Here is a 16,641-nt window from a genome sequence, read left to right as displayed (position 1 = left end):
AGGACTCCTGGCCGAAGAAGTGAGCCCGGAGGCGGAGGCGACGGAAGAAGAACTCAACGTCATGCCGAGCGCGAAATTCATTGAGGTGGGGGCGTAAGGGGATAAAACTGAGACCTTTGCTGAGTACAGAACGCTCAGCATCAGAGAGGGGGAGGTCAGAGGGTATAGTGAATACACGGCAAGGGGTCAGATCAGAAGGGGTGGGGTCAGAGGGAAGTGAAGCGGAAGGAGGATCTGGAGGGGCATTAGTCCCCATCAGCTGCTGGAGCTTGCGTTCCTTAACACCTGAAGGGAAGAAAAAAAGTTTTTTGTTAATGCGTCGGATGAGACGTAAGATGAGATGAAACTGCGGAGTAGAACAGCTTTGAGATAAGGTGAGACGGTGCTGCTGGAGAGAGAGGTCCAGTGTGTGCATGTGGCGGCGCATAGCACTGAGTGTGGATCTCAGGATGCGGAGAGAGTAGCAGTCCGAGGAACGTTGTATTTCTCGGAGATACCTGTGATCCTGGGTGGTTTCAAAGCATGATGGGTGAAACTGCAGTTGGAATCCACGTGGAATAAGTCGGAGCCGGAGACAGTCACTGAGGAAGGAGATGTGGCTGTGAAAACGAGTTTTGGTAGATACCTTATCAAACACCAGGAGGGAAATAGAAAGCAATGAAGGTGAACAAGGTAAAAGAGACAAACGAAAATCCCGTCGGAGAGAAGAGCAGAACTTCTTCAAGGTAGGCATTCCTGGAAGAGAAGTGGCAGTGAATTAAACACTAAAATAAAAGCAAAATACTGCGGATGCTGGAAATCTGAAACAAAAACAAGAAATGCTGGAATCACTCAGCAGGTCTGGCAGCATCTGTGGAAAGAGAAGCAGAGTTAACGTTTCGGGTTAGTGACCCTTCTTCGGAACTCGGTTCCGAAGAAGGGTCACTAACCCGAAACGTTAACTCTGCTTCTCTTTCCACAAATGCTGCCAGACCTGCTGAGTGATTCCAGCATTTCTTGTTTTTGTTCCTGAAACACAGTGTCTAGGTAAATCTCCCCTTCCCTGATGTGTCGCAGTGTCCGCAGCTCGGACTCCAGCTCATCAACTCTGAGCCGCAGTTCCTCGAGCAGCCAACACTGACTGCAGATGTGGTCACCGTGGATCGCACCGGCGTCCACCAGCTCCCACATACTACAGCTGCAACACATCGCCAGCCCAGCCATCTCTATTCTATTTAATTAATTAATTTGGAGCTCAGTATTTTTAAAAAATGAATTATTTAAGTGTACTCTTAACCTGTAATGACGTCTCCTGATTTGAATCATTTGGCCAAAACAAAAACAAAAAAGAGACACGGAAGAAATACCCACCAGTCACTTACCAGCTCTCCTGTGAGGTCAGAGTTCAATTTTTGCTGGTCAAGCAGGTCCACGGAATTGAACAGAACAGAGTGCTCTCACCGCCGCCGCTCTTGCTGCTGCTTCTGGTCTCGGGCCTCGGCTCTCCGCTCCTTTTATACCCCGGCTTTTCTCCGCCACTGCTTCTGGTCTCGGGCCTCAGCTCTCCGCTCATTTTATACCCCGACTCCTCTCACCGCCGCCACTGCTTCTGGTCTCGGGCCTCGGCTCTCCGCTCATTTTATACCCCGGCTCCTCTCACCGCCGCCGCAGCTTCTGGTCTCGGGCCTCATTCACTGCTCCTTTTATACCCCAGCTCCTCTCACCTCTGCCGCTTCTGGTTGTGGGCCTCGTTGTCCGCTCCTTTTATACCCCGGCTCCTCTCACCGCCGCCGCTGCTTCTGGTCTCGGGCCTCGTTCTCGACTCCTTTTATACCCCGGCTTCTCTCACCGTCGTTGCTTCTGGTCTCGGGCCTCGGCTCTCCGTTCCCTTTATACCCCGGCTTCTCTCACTGCCGCTGCTTCTGGTCTCGGACCTCGGCTCTCCGCTCCTTTTATACCCTGGCTCCTCTCGCCGCCGCCGCCGCTGCAGCTTCTGGTCCTACACCCCTTGTTTCCATACCTTGTCTCACAACCCCTTCAGTGCTCTCTAACACAAATCCTCTGCTCCCAAACTGCAGAATCACTCTGCAAACCCATACACCACAGCCCATGTCCCCAGTATTGCAATAGGGAGTTTCAGTAACTTACCTCCTACTTTCCTGCATTCTGTAAAATCTTTCCTCCCGTTTTCCTCTGTCCTGTGCTGTAAAATAAAACTAATTAACTGCATGGTTAAACTAACTTTGAGCAAGGTCAAGGCCACAAATTTACTCTTTCTATGAAAATAGGCACATAATCATAGATTTTAAGCTGGATCAGTCATGAGAGTTGTTGAGTCTTTGGTGTTGATTGTCCTCAGGTAGCTCACCCAAGTGGTCATTGTTTTGGCAGACTGTTTGAATGTGGGAGACACATCACAGTCAAGCCAGTTTCAGTCCTCCTACAATGTTAACACATACTTCCAGCAGGGGTGACAGGATTGTGATTTGTTGTGAAACAAATGCCTGTTTTGATGTGCCTTCAAATCAGAATTATACTGGGCTTAAAAGGTTAAATTATGAGGGTACAACTTCATGAGGGTACACTACGCTTTACGAAGGATGTGAAGGCATTAGAGAGGGTGCAGAGAAGATTTACAAGAATGGTTCCAGGGATGAGAGACTTCAGTTATGTGGATAGATTAGAGAAGCTGGGTTATTCTCCTTGGAGAAAAGAAGGTTGAGAGGAGATTTGATAGAGGTGCCCTGAGGAGTCTAGACAGAGTAGATAGGGAGAAACTATTCCCATTGGCAGAAGGATCAAGAACCAGAGGATACCAATTTAAGGTGAATAGCAAAAGAACCAACGGTGACATGAGGAAAAACTTTTTAATGCAGTGAGTGGTTAAGATGCAATGCTTGAGCGAATGATGAAGGCAGATTCAGTCATGACTTTTGAAAGGGAATTGGATAAGCACCTGAACAAAAAAATTTGTAGGGCTGCAGGAAAAGGGCTAGGGAGTGGGATTAACTGAGGTGCTCTTGCAGAGAGCCAGCACAGACAGGACAGGCCAAAAGGCTTCCTTCTGTTTTGTAACTGTTCTATGAGTTATCACTAACACTTCTGCAAAGCTTTCTACTAAAACTCATTTTGACTAATTAAGTTCGTGTAAGTTAGTCACTTTCATATGTTATACATTTTATAACTTCGAACAACTTATCCTCTGACTTACAGCAAATACCGGCATGGAAGGTTCACTAGTAATAATGTATAATTCTTTTCCTAATAGTGGTCCTAATCGTGGACATTATATCACCATTGTAAAGAGCCATGGTTTCTGGTTGCTCTTTGACGACGATATTGTGGAGGTAATTGTTTCTGCTTATGATTTTTACTGTTTGATTACTCCTTATTGATTCTTTTTTGCAGCTGTAACCTTGCATGGAAAGAAATCCAGAAAACTAAAGGAACAGTGAATATTTCACTGCTGACAGAAGACTTCCAGTTATTTCAGCAACTGCTGTTAGTTGAACCTCTATTGGGGAAAAAACAACTGTTTATTTGTATAACAGTAACTGTGCCTACTTGTTGCCACTTAAAACTTTGTTTCACATAATTTTTTAAAAGCTGTTTTCTTTGAATAAGGAACTGAAGGACTTCAATAATGAGGAGAGTTTGGAAAAGTTAGGACTGTTCTCCTTGGAGCAGGGAAGGTTAAGAGATTTAATTGAGGTTTTCAAGATGATGAACAGTTTTGATATGAGAGAGAAATAAACTATTCCCTATGCCAAGTTAGTCAATAACCAAAGGTCATAGATTCAAAATCATTGGCCGAAAGATTTACAGGGGAGTTGAGAAGACCTTTTGTCAATGAGTTGTCAGGATCTAGAATGCTCTGTTAATTGTATATTTTTTTTTTAGAACATTACAGCGCAGTACAGGCCTCGGCCCTCGATGTTGCGCCGACCTGTGAAACCATCTGACCTACCCTATTCCATTTTCATCCATATGTCTATCCAATGACCACTTAAATGCCCTTAAAGTTGGCGAATCTACTACTGCTGCAGGCAGGGCGTTCCACGCCCCTACTACTCTGAGTAAAGAAACTGCCTCTGACATCTGTCCTATATCTATCGCCCCTCAACTTAAAGCTATGTCCCCTCGTGTTTGCCATCACCATCCGAGGAAAAAGACTCTCACTATCCACCCTATCTAACCCTCTGATTATCTTATATGTCTCTATTAAGTCACCTCTCCTCCTCCTTCTCTCCAACGAAAACAACCTCAAGTCCCTCAGCCTTTCCTCGTAAGACCTTCCCTCCATACCAGGCAACATCCTAGTAAATCTCCTCTGCACCCTTTCCATAGCTTCCACATCCTTCCTATAATGCGGTGACCAGAACTGCACGCAATACTCCAGGTGTGGTCTCACCAGAGTTTTGTACAGCTGCAGCATGACCTCGTGGCTCCGAAACTCGATCCCCCTACTAATAAAAGCTAACAGACCATATGCCTTCTTAACAGCCCTATTAACCTGGGTAGCAACCTTCAGGGATTTATGCACCTGGACACCAAGATCTCTCTGTTCATCTACACTACCAAGAATCTTCCCATTAGCCCAGTACTCTGCATTCCTGTTACTCCTTCCAAAGTGAATCACCTCGCACTTTTCCGCATTAGACTCCATTTGCCATCTCTCAGCCCAGCTCTGCAGCCTATCTATGTCCCTCTGTACCCTACAACATCCTTCGGCACTATCCACAACTCCACCGACCTTCGTGTCATTCGCAAATTTACTAACCCACCCTTCTACACCCTCTTCCAGGTCATTTATAAAAATGACAAACAGCAGTGGCCCCAAAACAGATCCTTGCGGTACATCACTAGTAACTAAACTCCAGGATGAACATTTGCCATCAACCACCACCCTCTGTCTTCTTTCAGCTAGCCAATTTCTGATCCAAAGCTCTAAATCACCTTCAACCCCATACTTCCGTATTTTCTGCAATAGCCTACCATGGGGAACCTTATCAAACGCCTTACTGAAATCCATATACACCACATCCACTGCTTTAGCCTCATCCACCTGTTTGGTCACCTTCTCGAAAAACTCAATAAGGTTTGTGAGGCACGACCTACCCTTCACAAAACCGTGCTGACTATCGCTAATGAACTTATTCTTTTCAAGATGATTATAAATCCTGTCTCTTATAACCTTTTCCAACATTTTACCCACAACCGAAGTAAGGCTCACAGGTGTATAATTACCAGGGCTGTCTCTACTCCCCTTCTTGAACAAGGGGACAACATTTGCTATCCTCCAGTCTTCCGGCACTATTCCTGTCGACAATGACGACATAAAGATCAAGGACAAAGGTTCTGCAATCTCCTCCCTAGCTTCCCAGAGAATCCTAGGATAAATCCCATCTGGCCCAGGGGACTTATCTATTTTCACACTTTCCAAAATTGATAACACCTCCTCCTTGCGAATCTCAATCCCATCTAGCCTAGTAGCCTGAATCTCAGTATTCTCCTCGACAACATTTTTTTTCTCTACTGTAAATACTGACGCAAAATATTCATTTAACACTTCCCCTATCTCCTCTGATTCCACACACAACTTCCCACTACTATCCTTGATTGGCCCTAATCTAACTCTAGTCATTCTTTTATTCCTGATATACCTATAGAAAGCCTTAGGGTTTTCCCTGATTTTATCCGCCAATGACTTCTCGTGTCCTCTCCTTGCTCTTCTTAGCTCTCTGTTTAGATTCTTCCTGGCTAGCTTGTAACTCTCAAGCGCCCTAACTGAGCCTTCACATCTCATCCTAACATAAGCCGCCGCCTTCCTTTTGACAAGCGCTTCAACTTCTTTGGTAAACCACGGCTCCCTCGCTCGACAACTTCCTCCCTGCCTGACAGGTACATACTTATCAAGGACACGCTGTAGCTGCTCCTTGAATAAGCTCCACATTTCGATTGTTCCCATCCCCTGCAGTTTCCTTCCCCATCCTACGCATCCTAAATCTTGCCTAATCGCATCATAATTTCCTTTCCCCCAGCTATAATTCTTGCCCTGCGGTATATACCTGTCCCTGTCCATCGCTAAGGTAAACCTAACCGAATTGTGATCACTATCACCAAAGTGCTCACCTACATCTAAATCTAACACCTGGCCGGGTTCATTACCCAGTACCAAATCCAATGTGGCATCGCCCCTGGTTGGCCTGTCTACATACTGTGTCAGAAAACCCTCCTGCACACACTGGACAAAAACTGACCCATCTAAAGTACTCGAACTATAGTATTTCCAGTCGATATTTGGAAAGTTAAAATCCCCCAGAACAAGTACCCTGTTACTCTCGCCCCTGTTGAGAATCATCTTCGCTATCCTTTCCTCTACATCTCTGGAACTATTTGGAGGTCTATAAAAGACTCCCAACAGGGTGACCTCACCTCTCCTGTTTCTAACCTCGGCCCATACTACCTCAGTAGACGAGTCCTCAAACGTCCTTTCTGTCGCTGTAATACTCTCCTTGATTAACAATGCCACACCCCCTCCTCTTTTACCATCTTCTCTGTTCTTACTGAAACATCTAAATCCCGGAACCTGCAACATCCATTCTTGCCCCTGCTCTACCCATGTCTCCGAAATGGCCGCTACGTCGAGATCCCAGGTACCAACCCATGCTGCAAGCTCACCCACCTTATTCCAGATGCTCCTGGCGTTGAATTAGACACACTTTAAACCAGGTTCTTGCTTGCCAGTGCCCTCTTGCGTCCTTGTAACCTTATCCCTGACCTCACTACTCTCAACATCCTGTCCACTGGAACTACAATTTAGGTTCCCATTCCCCTGCTGAATTAGTTTAAACCCCCCCGAAGAGCACTAGCAAATCTCCCCCCCAGGATATTGGTACCCCTCTGGTTCAGGTGAAGACCATCCTGTTTGCAGAGGTCCCACCTACCCCAGAAAGAGCCCCAATTATCCAGGAAACCAAAACCCTCCCTCCTGCACCATCCCTGCAGCCACGTGTTCAACTCCTCTCTCTCCCTATTCCTCGCTTCGCTATCACGTGGCACGGGCAACAACCCAGAGATAACAACTCTGTTTGTTCTCGCTCTAAGCTTCCACCCTAGCTCCCTGAATTTCTGCCTTAAATCCCCATCTCTCTTCCTACCTATGTCGTTGGTGCCTATGTGGACCACGACTTGGGGCTGCTCCCCCTCCCCCTTCAGGATCCCAAAAACACGATCCGAGACATCACGAACCCTGGCACCTGGGAGGCAACACACCAACAGTGAGTCTCTCTCGTTCCCACAGAACCTCCTATCTGTTCCCCTAACTATGGAGTCCCCAATGACTAATGCTCTGCTCCTCTTCCCCCTTCCCTTCTGAGCATCAGGGACAGACTCTGTGCCAGAGACCTGTACCCCATTGCTTACCCCTGGTAAGTCGTCCCCCCCAACAGTATCCAAAACGATATACCTGTTGTTGAGGGAAACGGCCACAGGGGATCCCTGCACTGCCTGCTGGTTCCCTCTCCTTGCTTAATTGCTCAATTGCTTAATTATACAAACTGATTCCTGACAACGCAGCTCCCCCCCCCCCCGCCACGCTGACATCATCAGAGCGCTCCCAGTTTCGCACATGCGCAGAACAGATGCTCGCTGCCAATGTGGTGCTGCGCATGTGCAACCTACGTCAGCACCAGGCTTGCCACGAATAATTCGCGCATGCGCACGAGAACGTCATTCGTTTCCCCACTGTCGGCCTCGCCACTTTGCCTCACTCGGCTCCTTCCCGCTTCTGGTCCCGGTACTGGTCCCCGCGCACGCGGCTCCTTCCCGGTACTGGTCCCTGCTCCCCCGCTTCTTTCTGGTCCCCCCTTACTCGGCTCCTTCCCGCTTCTGGTCCCCGCTCCCTCCTGAGATCGCAGCCGTTTTTCCCCACACAGGGGAAGCAGGGAAGCTTGGAAAAGAGAGAGTGACAAGATAGGCAGGGGAGGGAAGGAAGTGGGTGAGGGGGAAGAAGGGGCGAGGCCACGGATTCTGTTGTAATACGCATACAATTCTGCACATACAGCTATCCTGGGGCTCAGTCCAAACACAAAGCTCACTGAAGTGATGCTGGATCAAGTTGTTGATTTGGCTCTTATTACAATACAGAAGCTGCTCTCTGCCGGTGTTCATGCTGAACATGAGCTCCCAGGATTTATCTGTTCCAACTTCTAAAATGTTAGAAGTCTCATTTTAAAATGCTCACTGGTTTAAAATTCGGGTTTGTGTCCTGAAATAATCGTCAATAAAATTCATTAAACAACCCATTGTGAGGAGCAGGAGTGGGAACCAGAAGTGGCCATTTTGGTTTCATTTATTTTCATTTTTGTGATTATATTGCGCATTGCTATCTTTGCTACTGGCAGCTGCCAAAACATCGCAGACGGTGACATTAAAGTGCATGAACTGCATTTGCGCATGTCCAAGTATTGCGCCACCTAGTGGTTGCGTTGTCAGCAAACACAGCCTTAATTATATGCAGGTAGAGGGTGTTAATTGGGGTCTTACTTGAGCACTTATAAGGAGAAACCTACTGAGACTGGTGGAGGTTTTGAGTAAGTTGCTACATGGTTGTAATCATTTTACTCTGTAAAGTAAGTGTAAGACTGAGTAAAGATTGGTTCCAGTATCATCCTTCAACAACAAGCTTTCTGGAATAGAGCACGCTCTGGCTGAAAAGGTAGTGCAAGCTGATTCCATAAATAATTTTAAAAGGGAATCGAACAGGTACTTGAGGGTGAGGAACTTACTGGGTTATGAACAGAAAGCAGGGATATGCAACTAAGCACGATTGCTCTTTCAAGGAGCCAGCACAGGCATGATGGTCTGAATAGCCTCCTTCTGTGCTGTAAGTTTCTTTGATTCTGCAAAGAAAGTAACGTACCCCAGTGATAATTTCCTAACTGTATTCATCTCTGTTTTTCGACTAATACGGCAATATTTAAGTTCTTAATCCACACTCAGGCTTCAGGAAATTTAAGGAAAAATGGATAGGGGTTAGGGCGGCACAGTGGTTAGCACCGCAGCCTCACAGCTCCAGGGACCCGGGTTCAATTCTGGGTACTGCCTGTGCGGAGTTTGCAAGTTCTCCCTGTGTTTGCGTGGGTTTTCTCCGGGTGCTCCGGTTTCCTCCCACATGCCAAAGACTTGCAGGTTGATAGGTAAATTGGCCATTATAAATTGCCCCTAGTATAGGTAGGTGGTAGGGAAATATAGGGACAGGTCTGGAAGTGATAGGAATATGGGATTAATGTAGGATTAGTATAAATGGGTGGTTGATGGTCGGCACAGACTCGGTGGGCCGAAGGGCCTGTTTCAGTGCTGTATCTCTAAAAAAAAATACACAGTACATATGGTTGACACAATTTAAGCATTGTTTAATAATCCTGTTTATAAAACAGCGTATTATTTATCAGTGTTTCTCCTGTATGGATTTTAGGGCTACTTCCAAGTCTATTTGATAGCCTGCTTTGTAAAAGGAATGTGCAAAAATAGGATATTTACTATTTAAGACTGTAATACAGATAATGAACAGTAGGTCCATCAGCATCTGAAAGGCCAGCAGAAAGGTTTGCCGAGGAGCAGTCTCCATATGTAAAATCAGATATAGTTCTGCAGTGTTTTCACTTGAAATATCAAATACTGATAGAGCTACTGTGTATTTCCTGCGTTTTCTGTTTTTATTTCAGATTTTCCAACATGTGAAGTTGGAAATCCTAAAATCAGCAACTTTAAAGTTTTCTCTTTTTCTCAAAAAAAGCAGTTTGCTATATTTACAATGTAGTAATAATGTTGAACTTCTAGCTCTTGCTAAACTAGCTAAAATGTACCCGCTCCACAAATTTAGCTGTGTACTTTTAAAAATACATTGGTAAATTGCTATAAATTTAAGCATAAGTTTTATATCTATTTCATTTAGCTGAAGTGACGTATGTGTCTTGTATTGAGTTAGCATATCATCTGCCTTTTTGAATTGGAACGGTTTCTTCGTATATGTTTCTCCCTGCCCTCCCCCAGCTCCTTTCTCCATTATTTCTCTCTCTTCTCAAATAACTAAAACAGAACAAAATGTTTTTAATTTTTGTAGCACTGAAACACTAACTTGTTTGCCACTCGTATTTTATTATAGCTTACTATTGAAGCATTTAATATTAAAGCTATATGTTCCTTTCCAATTGCAGAAAATAGATGCCCAAGCAATTGAAGAATTCTATGGGTTAACATCAGACATCTCCAAAAACTCTGAATCAGGTTATATTCTTTTCTACCAATCAAGGGACTAAGAAATTTGAAGTAGGAATTACTTGTCATCCTAAAGGAAGCTGGTGCTCAGCAGCATTTCCCACAGAGGCTGTGGGACAGGATCGAGCTGAAGAGAACGATGTACACCGAGTTTTTTTTGGGGTATGCAGGCTGAGTGTGAATGTATGTTGACAGCATGACGGCACAAGACATTGGTGTTCCTTACCACATTCTTCCTGTTACTATGTACTATCTTCCAAATCATTGTACACTATTTAAGAGGAAGAAAAAAAGACTTACAAGTTGGTCCAACTGCATTTTTTTGTAACAAATTTCTTTTCAGAGTTGGTTTTCAATAATATCATTTGACTTTCTAAAGTTTTTTTAATGTATTTGACACTACTGTAAATTATTTAGTTAGCTTAATGTATTAAGTCGATTGATTTCAGTGTTAAAAGCATTCTGATATGGCAAAAACATTGATTATTTTTTTAAAAACTCTAAGTCTGACAGCTTTTAAAAATATTTTCTTGTTAAAGAAGACATTCTTTTATTTTCCCCCGCCAAAATAATGGGGGTTCAATTAAATTATGATTACTGTTAAATTTTTATGCTTACGAAGCACAGCGAAGCATATTAGCTTGCAGTAGAACTAGTGTGATCAGGGCTATATTTGACAACAGGTGCTGCTGAATCATTACTTTTTTGCAACAAACTAGACAAAATTATGCAGATATAGATGGTTATGGGAGTGGCAGGAAGTTTAAAACCTGTGAAAGGTTCTTTTAATTTTAAGGTGTTGTGTTCATTATTTCAATTTTTATTTTACCCTACCTTGACTCTAACTGGCTTAAATTCTCATCCCACCCCTTTCCTTACATGCTGGTATATGAACACTCCATTGGTGACCAGTGGGCCAAACACAGTGTTAATAATGACACTGTGAACTCAAGCTCCAGCTTCTATAATAGAAAGTTATTCACGTCATTAGAGACATGTATTTTGTATATTGGTTCAACATTTTTACAAACAAGAAGTGTGTGATTTGAAAACTTACAAGATATACTATTGCAAGAGATGTGCTACAGATTGAAAACCTGTTACAAAGTGCACTTTTGATACAGATTTATAAGCATCTGAACAGGCATAACTTATGAGGTGTGTTTTGACACAGACTTGTATTCCAAGGACCCTGCCTGTGTTGAATAAAGGTAACACATGGGCCAAAGAGATTGCTGTAGTGGTTCTGTAAGCTGCAGTACAATGTATACAGTTGCCCAAATAAGGCTCTGGTTTAATGAGTGGACTTCAATTAGCAGTAGGTAATGATTTGATGTTTAGTTTGTATGTTGTATCTTCCTGTTTCTGTTCCATTCTTTTAGCCTTTCTGTGCCTTGCACCATGCCCATCAACAGAGCCGCATGGCTTTCAAGTACCTACCATTGTAACTTGAGAACCAGTTTCTTGAAAGGATGAAGGAACAGCTCTGAGAGGCCTATCTTTCATTCGCTGCCTCCGCCTGTTGGCACAGTTGACAGATTCTTGTCATGTGGGAAGCAGGTTGCAAACTTTGACCTTGCCACTATGTGGTGCAGATCATTGAAGCTCCAGCACACTGTATCATTCTGAATTATTTTAATGTTAAACTCTTATGTTAGCTTGTAAAGTGTACAGTTTACCAAACTGTGATGTGAATTGTTTCTGACTATGTCTTTCTCTGTCGTAAGTAAGAATTGTGATGGTGCTATCAAAGAAAAAAGCAAATTGATATAGAATGAACATTCAGTGACCAAGACTGCTTCCAGTTGTACCTAGGCAGGATAAAATGCACTGTGCTTATCTTGGCTTACTTACACCATATAATGGAAACAGATATATATTGCAGTACTGTGTATAGCAGGTTTGCTGTGATAATGTTGTACATATCGAAATATTTGATTATAAATTGGTCCAGGATAAGAATTGGAATTCGGACATTTTTCCTGAAACATTATTTTGTCCTTTAATCAAGAAAATTGGTTTTGATGGAATTAATAGTCACACATTTAAGATAGCTTAGCCACAGGACTCTATTGAAAAGCTATGACATTTAAATTTGTGCCACTTACAATATCATTAGAGGAAAATGGCTTCCATTGTTTTTATATTCCTAAAAAGAATGTATAAATCTAAACAGGCACTGGATAGTGGGTATTATGCTTTTAACACGCAGCTAGATCTGTAATAATCGCTGTCAACACAATTTTAGTTTTAACTTAATTTTTAAGTGATGTTCTCTCACCAGATCTTGGTCCTGTTTATATAATGGATATGTTCAGTACCCTCATTTGTATGTCTGCAAACATTTGTTCTTGCATTGGGTCTTTTGTAAATACTTCAGTGATTTCAAGCATACACAATTCCTCAGAAAATATGTACTCTTCCACAGTGTGTCTCTAAATAGTATGCGGACATCATTTTCCACCTAAGTAACTTTAAAATGTTTGAATTTTCACCAGATGTGATAAGTCACTTCCGCCATTGGTTCTCAAAAATAAGCCGAGTGTTAATCATAATTATCAATAAATACTGATTTTTTGTCTTAATCAATTGCTTCCCAGTGTCGCACTCTTGAGCTGCTCCAAAGTAGGTATGCTGCAAATTGTACTCCTTTGTAATATCCATGAAAACTTAATATGTTTTATCAAATGCAAATGTGACCGCTCCCAATCACTTGAACTGGAAGCAGAGCTGGAAAACTCTAACTTGCAGCAAATCATCAAAATTACAGAGTTAGTGAGCCAGTTTTGAACTCAAGTATGATTCTGAAGGTTAGCTTACAGAAAAATGCAAACCTCAAGTGCCGTAACCTGCAGCGTTACGGACCTAACGCTGGCAGGTCGGATTAGACTGGGTGGTTCGTTTTTCGGCTGGCGCAGACATAATGGGTCAAGTGGCCTCTTTCTGTGTCGTAAACTTTCTATGATTCTAAAATTTGAGTACATTTTTCTGCTAAGTTCACAGTGACATTTGCATTTCTGTGTTTATTTTTCTATTATCACATTTGGATGCATTTTTGAGTAATTTCCCAAATCTTTGCAGTCAGCGTACCACTGCAGCAGGATTTCTATGAGCAGTGCTGCTTGCATTTTGAGGTGGCTGTGTCTTCACATCTGCCTTAATTGTTTTTGGCAATCTTGTTAATGTAGTCTAAGGATCAATTTTGTTGGCTGTTGATTTTGGGAAGGCTGGGCAACTAATGGGGTTTAATGGAATGGGTATGCTCCAATGAAAGCATTGTAGCCAGCAGATTTGGTTATACAGTTCTTTATTTCTTCAGGAATTTATTACCTTCCTGTTTATTTATTTGGGCTCCTGAGAGTGGGGGTACAGCATTTTGATATCTGTTGTCAACATTAAGCAGTCCAAAGCTTGGGTATAGCAGATTGAAGAGTATTTAATGCTTTATATGGCATGAATGGAGTAATAATGTGACTAGCATATATGCAAAGACCAAAAAGGCTATTAGTGTGACATTTGAATTTCAGCCGTACTTGATGCTGCAATTATTTGCTCATGAATATGCAGGTTGATGGGCGTAGCAGTAGGGGAAGGGTCTTTAGATCTGAAACATTAATTGACCTACTTCTGTTCGTCCACAGATGCTGCCTGACCTGAGTATTTCTAGACTTTTTTATTTTTTTTAATCATTCATGGGATGTGGGCGTTGCTGGCTAGGCCAGCATTTATTGCCCATCCCTAATTGCCCTTGAGAAGGTGGTGGTGAGCTGCCGCCTTGAACCTCTGCAGTCCATGTGAGGTAGGTACACCCACAGTGCTGTCAGGAAGGGAATTCCAGGAGTTTGACCCAGTGACCGTGAAGGAACAGCGATATAGTTCTAAGTCAGGATGATGTGTGACTTGGAGGGGAACTTGCAGGTGGTGGTGTTCTCATGCATTTGCTGCCCTTGTCCTTCTAGTTGGTAGAGGCTGTGGGTTTGGAAGGTCCTGTCTAAGGAGCCTTGGTGCGTTGCTGCAGTGCATCTTGTAGATGCTACACACTGTTGCCACTGTGCGTCGTTGGTGGAGGGAGCGAATGTTAGTGGATAGGTGTCAATCAAGCAGGCTGCTTTGTCCAGAGTGTTGTTAGAACTGCACCCATCCAGGCAAGTGGAGAGTATTCCATCACACTCTTGACTTGTGCCTTGTAGATGGTGGACAGGCTTGGGGAGTCATGAGTTACTCGCTGCAGGATTCCTAGCCTCTGACCTGCTCTTGTAGCCACAGTATTTATATGGCTATTTCAGTTCAGTTTCTGGTCAATGGTAACCCCTAGGATGTTGATAGAGGGGGATTCAGCGATCGTAATGCCATTGAATGTCAAGGGGAGATGGTTAGATACGCTCTTGTTTCCAGATTTCTAGCTGTCAGTATTTTGCTTTCAGGAAATTAGGCATCTGCTTGCCCCATCACAACAGGTTGAATTAAATTATCAGACATTTCAGTACAGAGAGTTCTTGATCTAAATAACAATGATCACATTGATTTGTCACCCACAGACTAAGTTTACCACAGAAAGAAAGAGAATACACATAGCTATAGTTGGGGACCACAAAGTTAAACTGAGTTACTTCTGGTAATTAAAACTAAAGAAAAAATAGTGCTTCAGTGTGTTACTTTTCTATTTCTCACTCCAGCCATTGTGTGTTCTCTGGGTCAGATTGCCAGTTGTTGCTTAATTATGGAAAGTTTTGTACTGTGGGCCCCTGCCCAGTGGGAGCTGGAATAAGATTGCCTAAACTGGTTTAAAGTAAACGCAAGAGACTTTCATTCTATAATACTCCAGGTTTTTTTCTAATTACCAAAGTTTTTAATGCTATTAGATTTTTTTTCCACTTCTGGACAGCAACTCATGACATTGGGGTCCATACACAAAGGAAGAGTCAAGTCAAAAAATCCTTAAAGGGGATATTCCATTTGCAATTTTTGCCTGTCATTGCCTGAATCTACTCCTAAAAGTGTGTGGAAGATGCTTCCAGCTGAAAATTGATTTAGATCCTACAGGCAATCTCACTTTGAGAATATGCACCATGTATTTTACAGCGCTACGACAGCCAAACCTAATATCGGTTTGGAGTCCACAGTAAACTAGTATGTGCAACTCCATTCTATCAAATGCAACAATACACAACCTTCTTGATAGTGTCTGCCTATACTGGAGGGATTTGAAGCTATAGTGGGAGCTCTTCAATTTTCTTTTCCCACAATACATTCTGTATATGTAAATGTTTCTATTTCAAGCTCTTGGATTCCACTCAGATCATATCTATAAATAAAAGATTTTATTTTTGCATATACAAGTGCTATAGTTCTTGAAATGGTTTCCTGACGTATTTATGGCAGCACAAAGCTTGGAAGGGAAGTGCTTTGTTTGCCTAGCTTCCATTCCATTAAAAATCAATAATATGCTTGTTACTACCTTGAAATTGTCACTGTAGCTATTTTCTTTGTGTCGTTTGATGACCTTTTCAGTTTTTTATTATTCACAAAACTAGCAGAGGCATTTTTCTATATATTTTCTGAATCAAGTAGGCCTATGTTTGTGTCTGGGTGTATTAAGATGTATAAATGGCCACACATGCGACAAATTGTTCAGTCATGACTCCTGGAAATTCTAGAAATCCTAGTGCTACACAAAATCACGCAGTCTGGTTTTAAGCTGTAATTTGCATGCATGCCACTGAAATAGCATCATGTGAGAAACCGTACGTTGCTTTCCCAGCACAGATTTTCTTCAAGGGCTCATCACTACCTTTTTATTGGCTGCTGGCCAGATGTCAGGCATTGTTTACAGTTCACGGTCATGAGATGAAATAACAATACCAGTATATTTTAACTGCCAAAAGCATCACATAGGAATAAATCTAAAAATAGCTTTATATATGATCTACTCAAAAAAATGTTGAAGAGTGCTTCTTTGACAATACATTCTATCATTTTGAATCTTTCAATCATTAGTCAAGAGTTTTGACTAAGCTTAATAATCCATTGAGTTTCTCTCGGACCTTTGGCACTACGGAGGAGAAATGACCTTTTTTGCTGCAGGAAGGTATGCTACCTCTTCATTTCTATTCCAGAAAGTTCAGCTTCTACAGAATTAGCTCGTCAAGTGTCTTTCTAGATTTTTAATAAAATATGTAACAAATTATTTGAACATTTTTACAGCTCAAATGGACCTCAACATCAATTGAAATCTGAAGAAAATACAGCAGAATTTTTTCCCCAGCTCAAAATAGTTTAATAGCCAATTTCTTTTTTAAACTTTGAACAGTTCGCATGCATCATTAGCAGGAATCTGGTCCCGTTGTAAGAGATTTTGTGTGGTTTGCTATTTTCTTTCAG

General features: G+C 42.7%; 1 protein-coding gene across 4 annotated transcripts in view; it reads left to right on the top strand.

Moving 5' to 3' along the window:
• Positions 1-12,845, top strand: part of LOC137377576 (ubiquitin carboxyl-terminal hydrolase 12) — a 55,434-nt gene extending 42,589 nt beyond the window's left edge. For all 4 annotated transcript variants that reach the window (XM_068047340.1, XM_068047341.1, XM_068047338.1 and 1 more), the window contains 2 exons: positions 3,248-3,326; positions 10,200-12,845. In XM_068047340.1, coding sequence (XP_067903441.1) covers positions 3,248-3,326; positions 10,200-10,301 — 181 coding nt within the window. In that variant the 3' untranslated portion in view covers positions 10,302-12,845. The remainder of the gene's footprint in view (positions 1-3,247; positions 3,327-10,199) is intronic.
• The last annotated feature ends 3,796 nt before the right edge of the window (positions 12,846-16,641 follow it).

This window comes from Heterodontus francisci, chromosome 15 (genome assembly GCF_036365525.1).
Source record: "Heterodontus francisci isolate sHetFra1 chromosome 15, sHetFra1.hap1, whole genome shotgun sequence".
Taxonomy (NCBI): Eukaryota; Metazoa; Chordata; class Chondrichthyes; order Heterodontiformes; family Heterodontidae; genus Heterodontus; species Heterodontus francisci.
The sequence above is the reverse complement of the archived record's forward strand: the minus strand, read 5'-3'. Positions and strand labels throughout refer to the sequence as shown.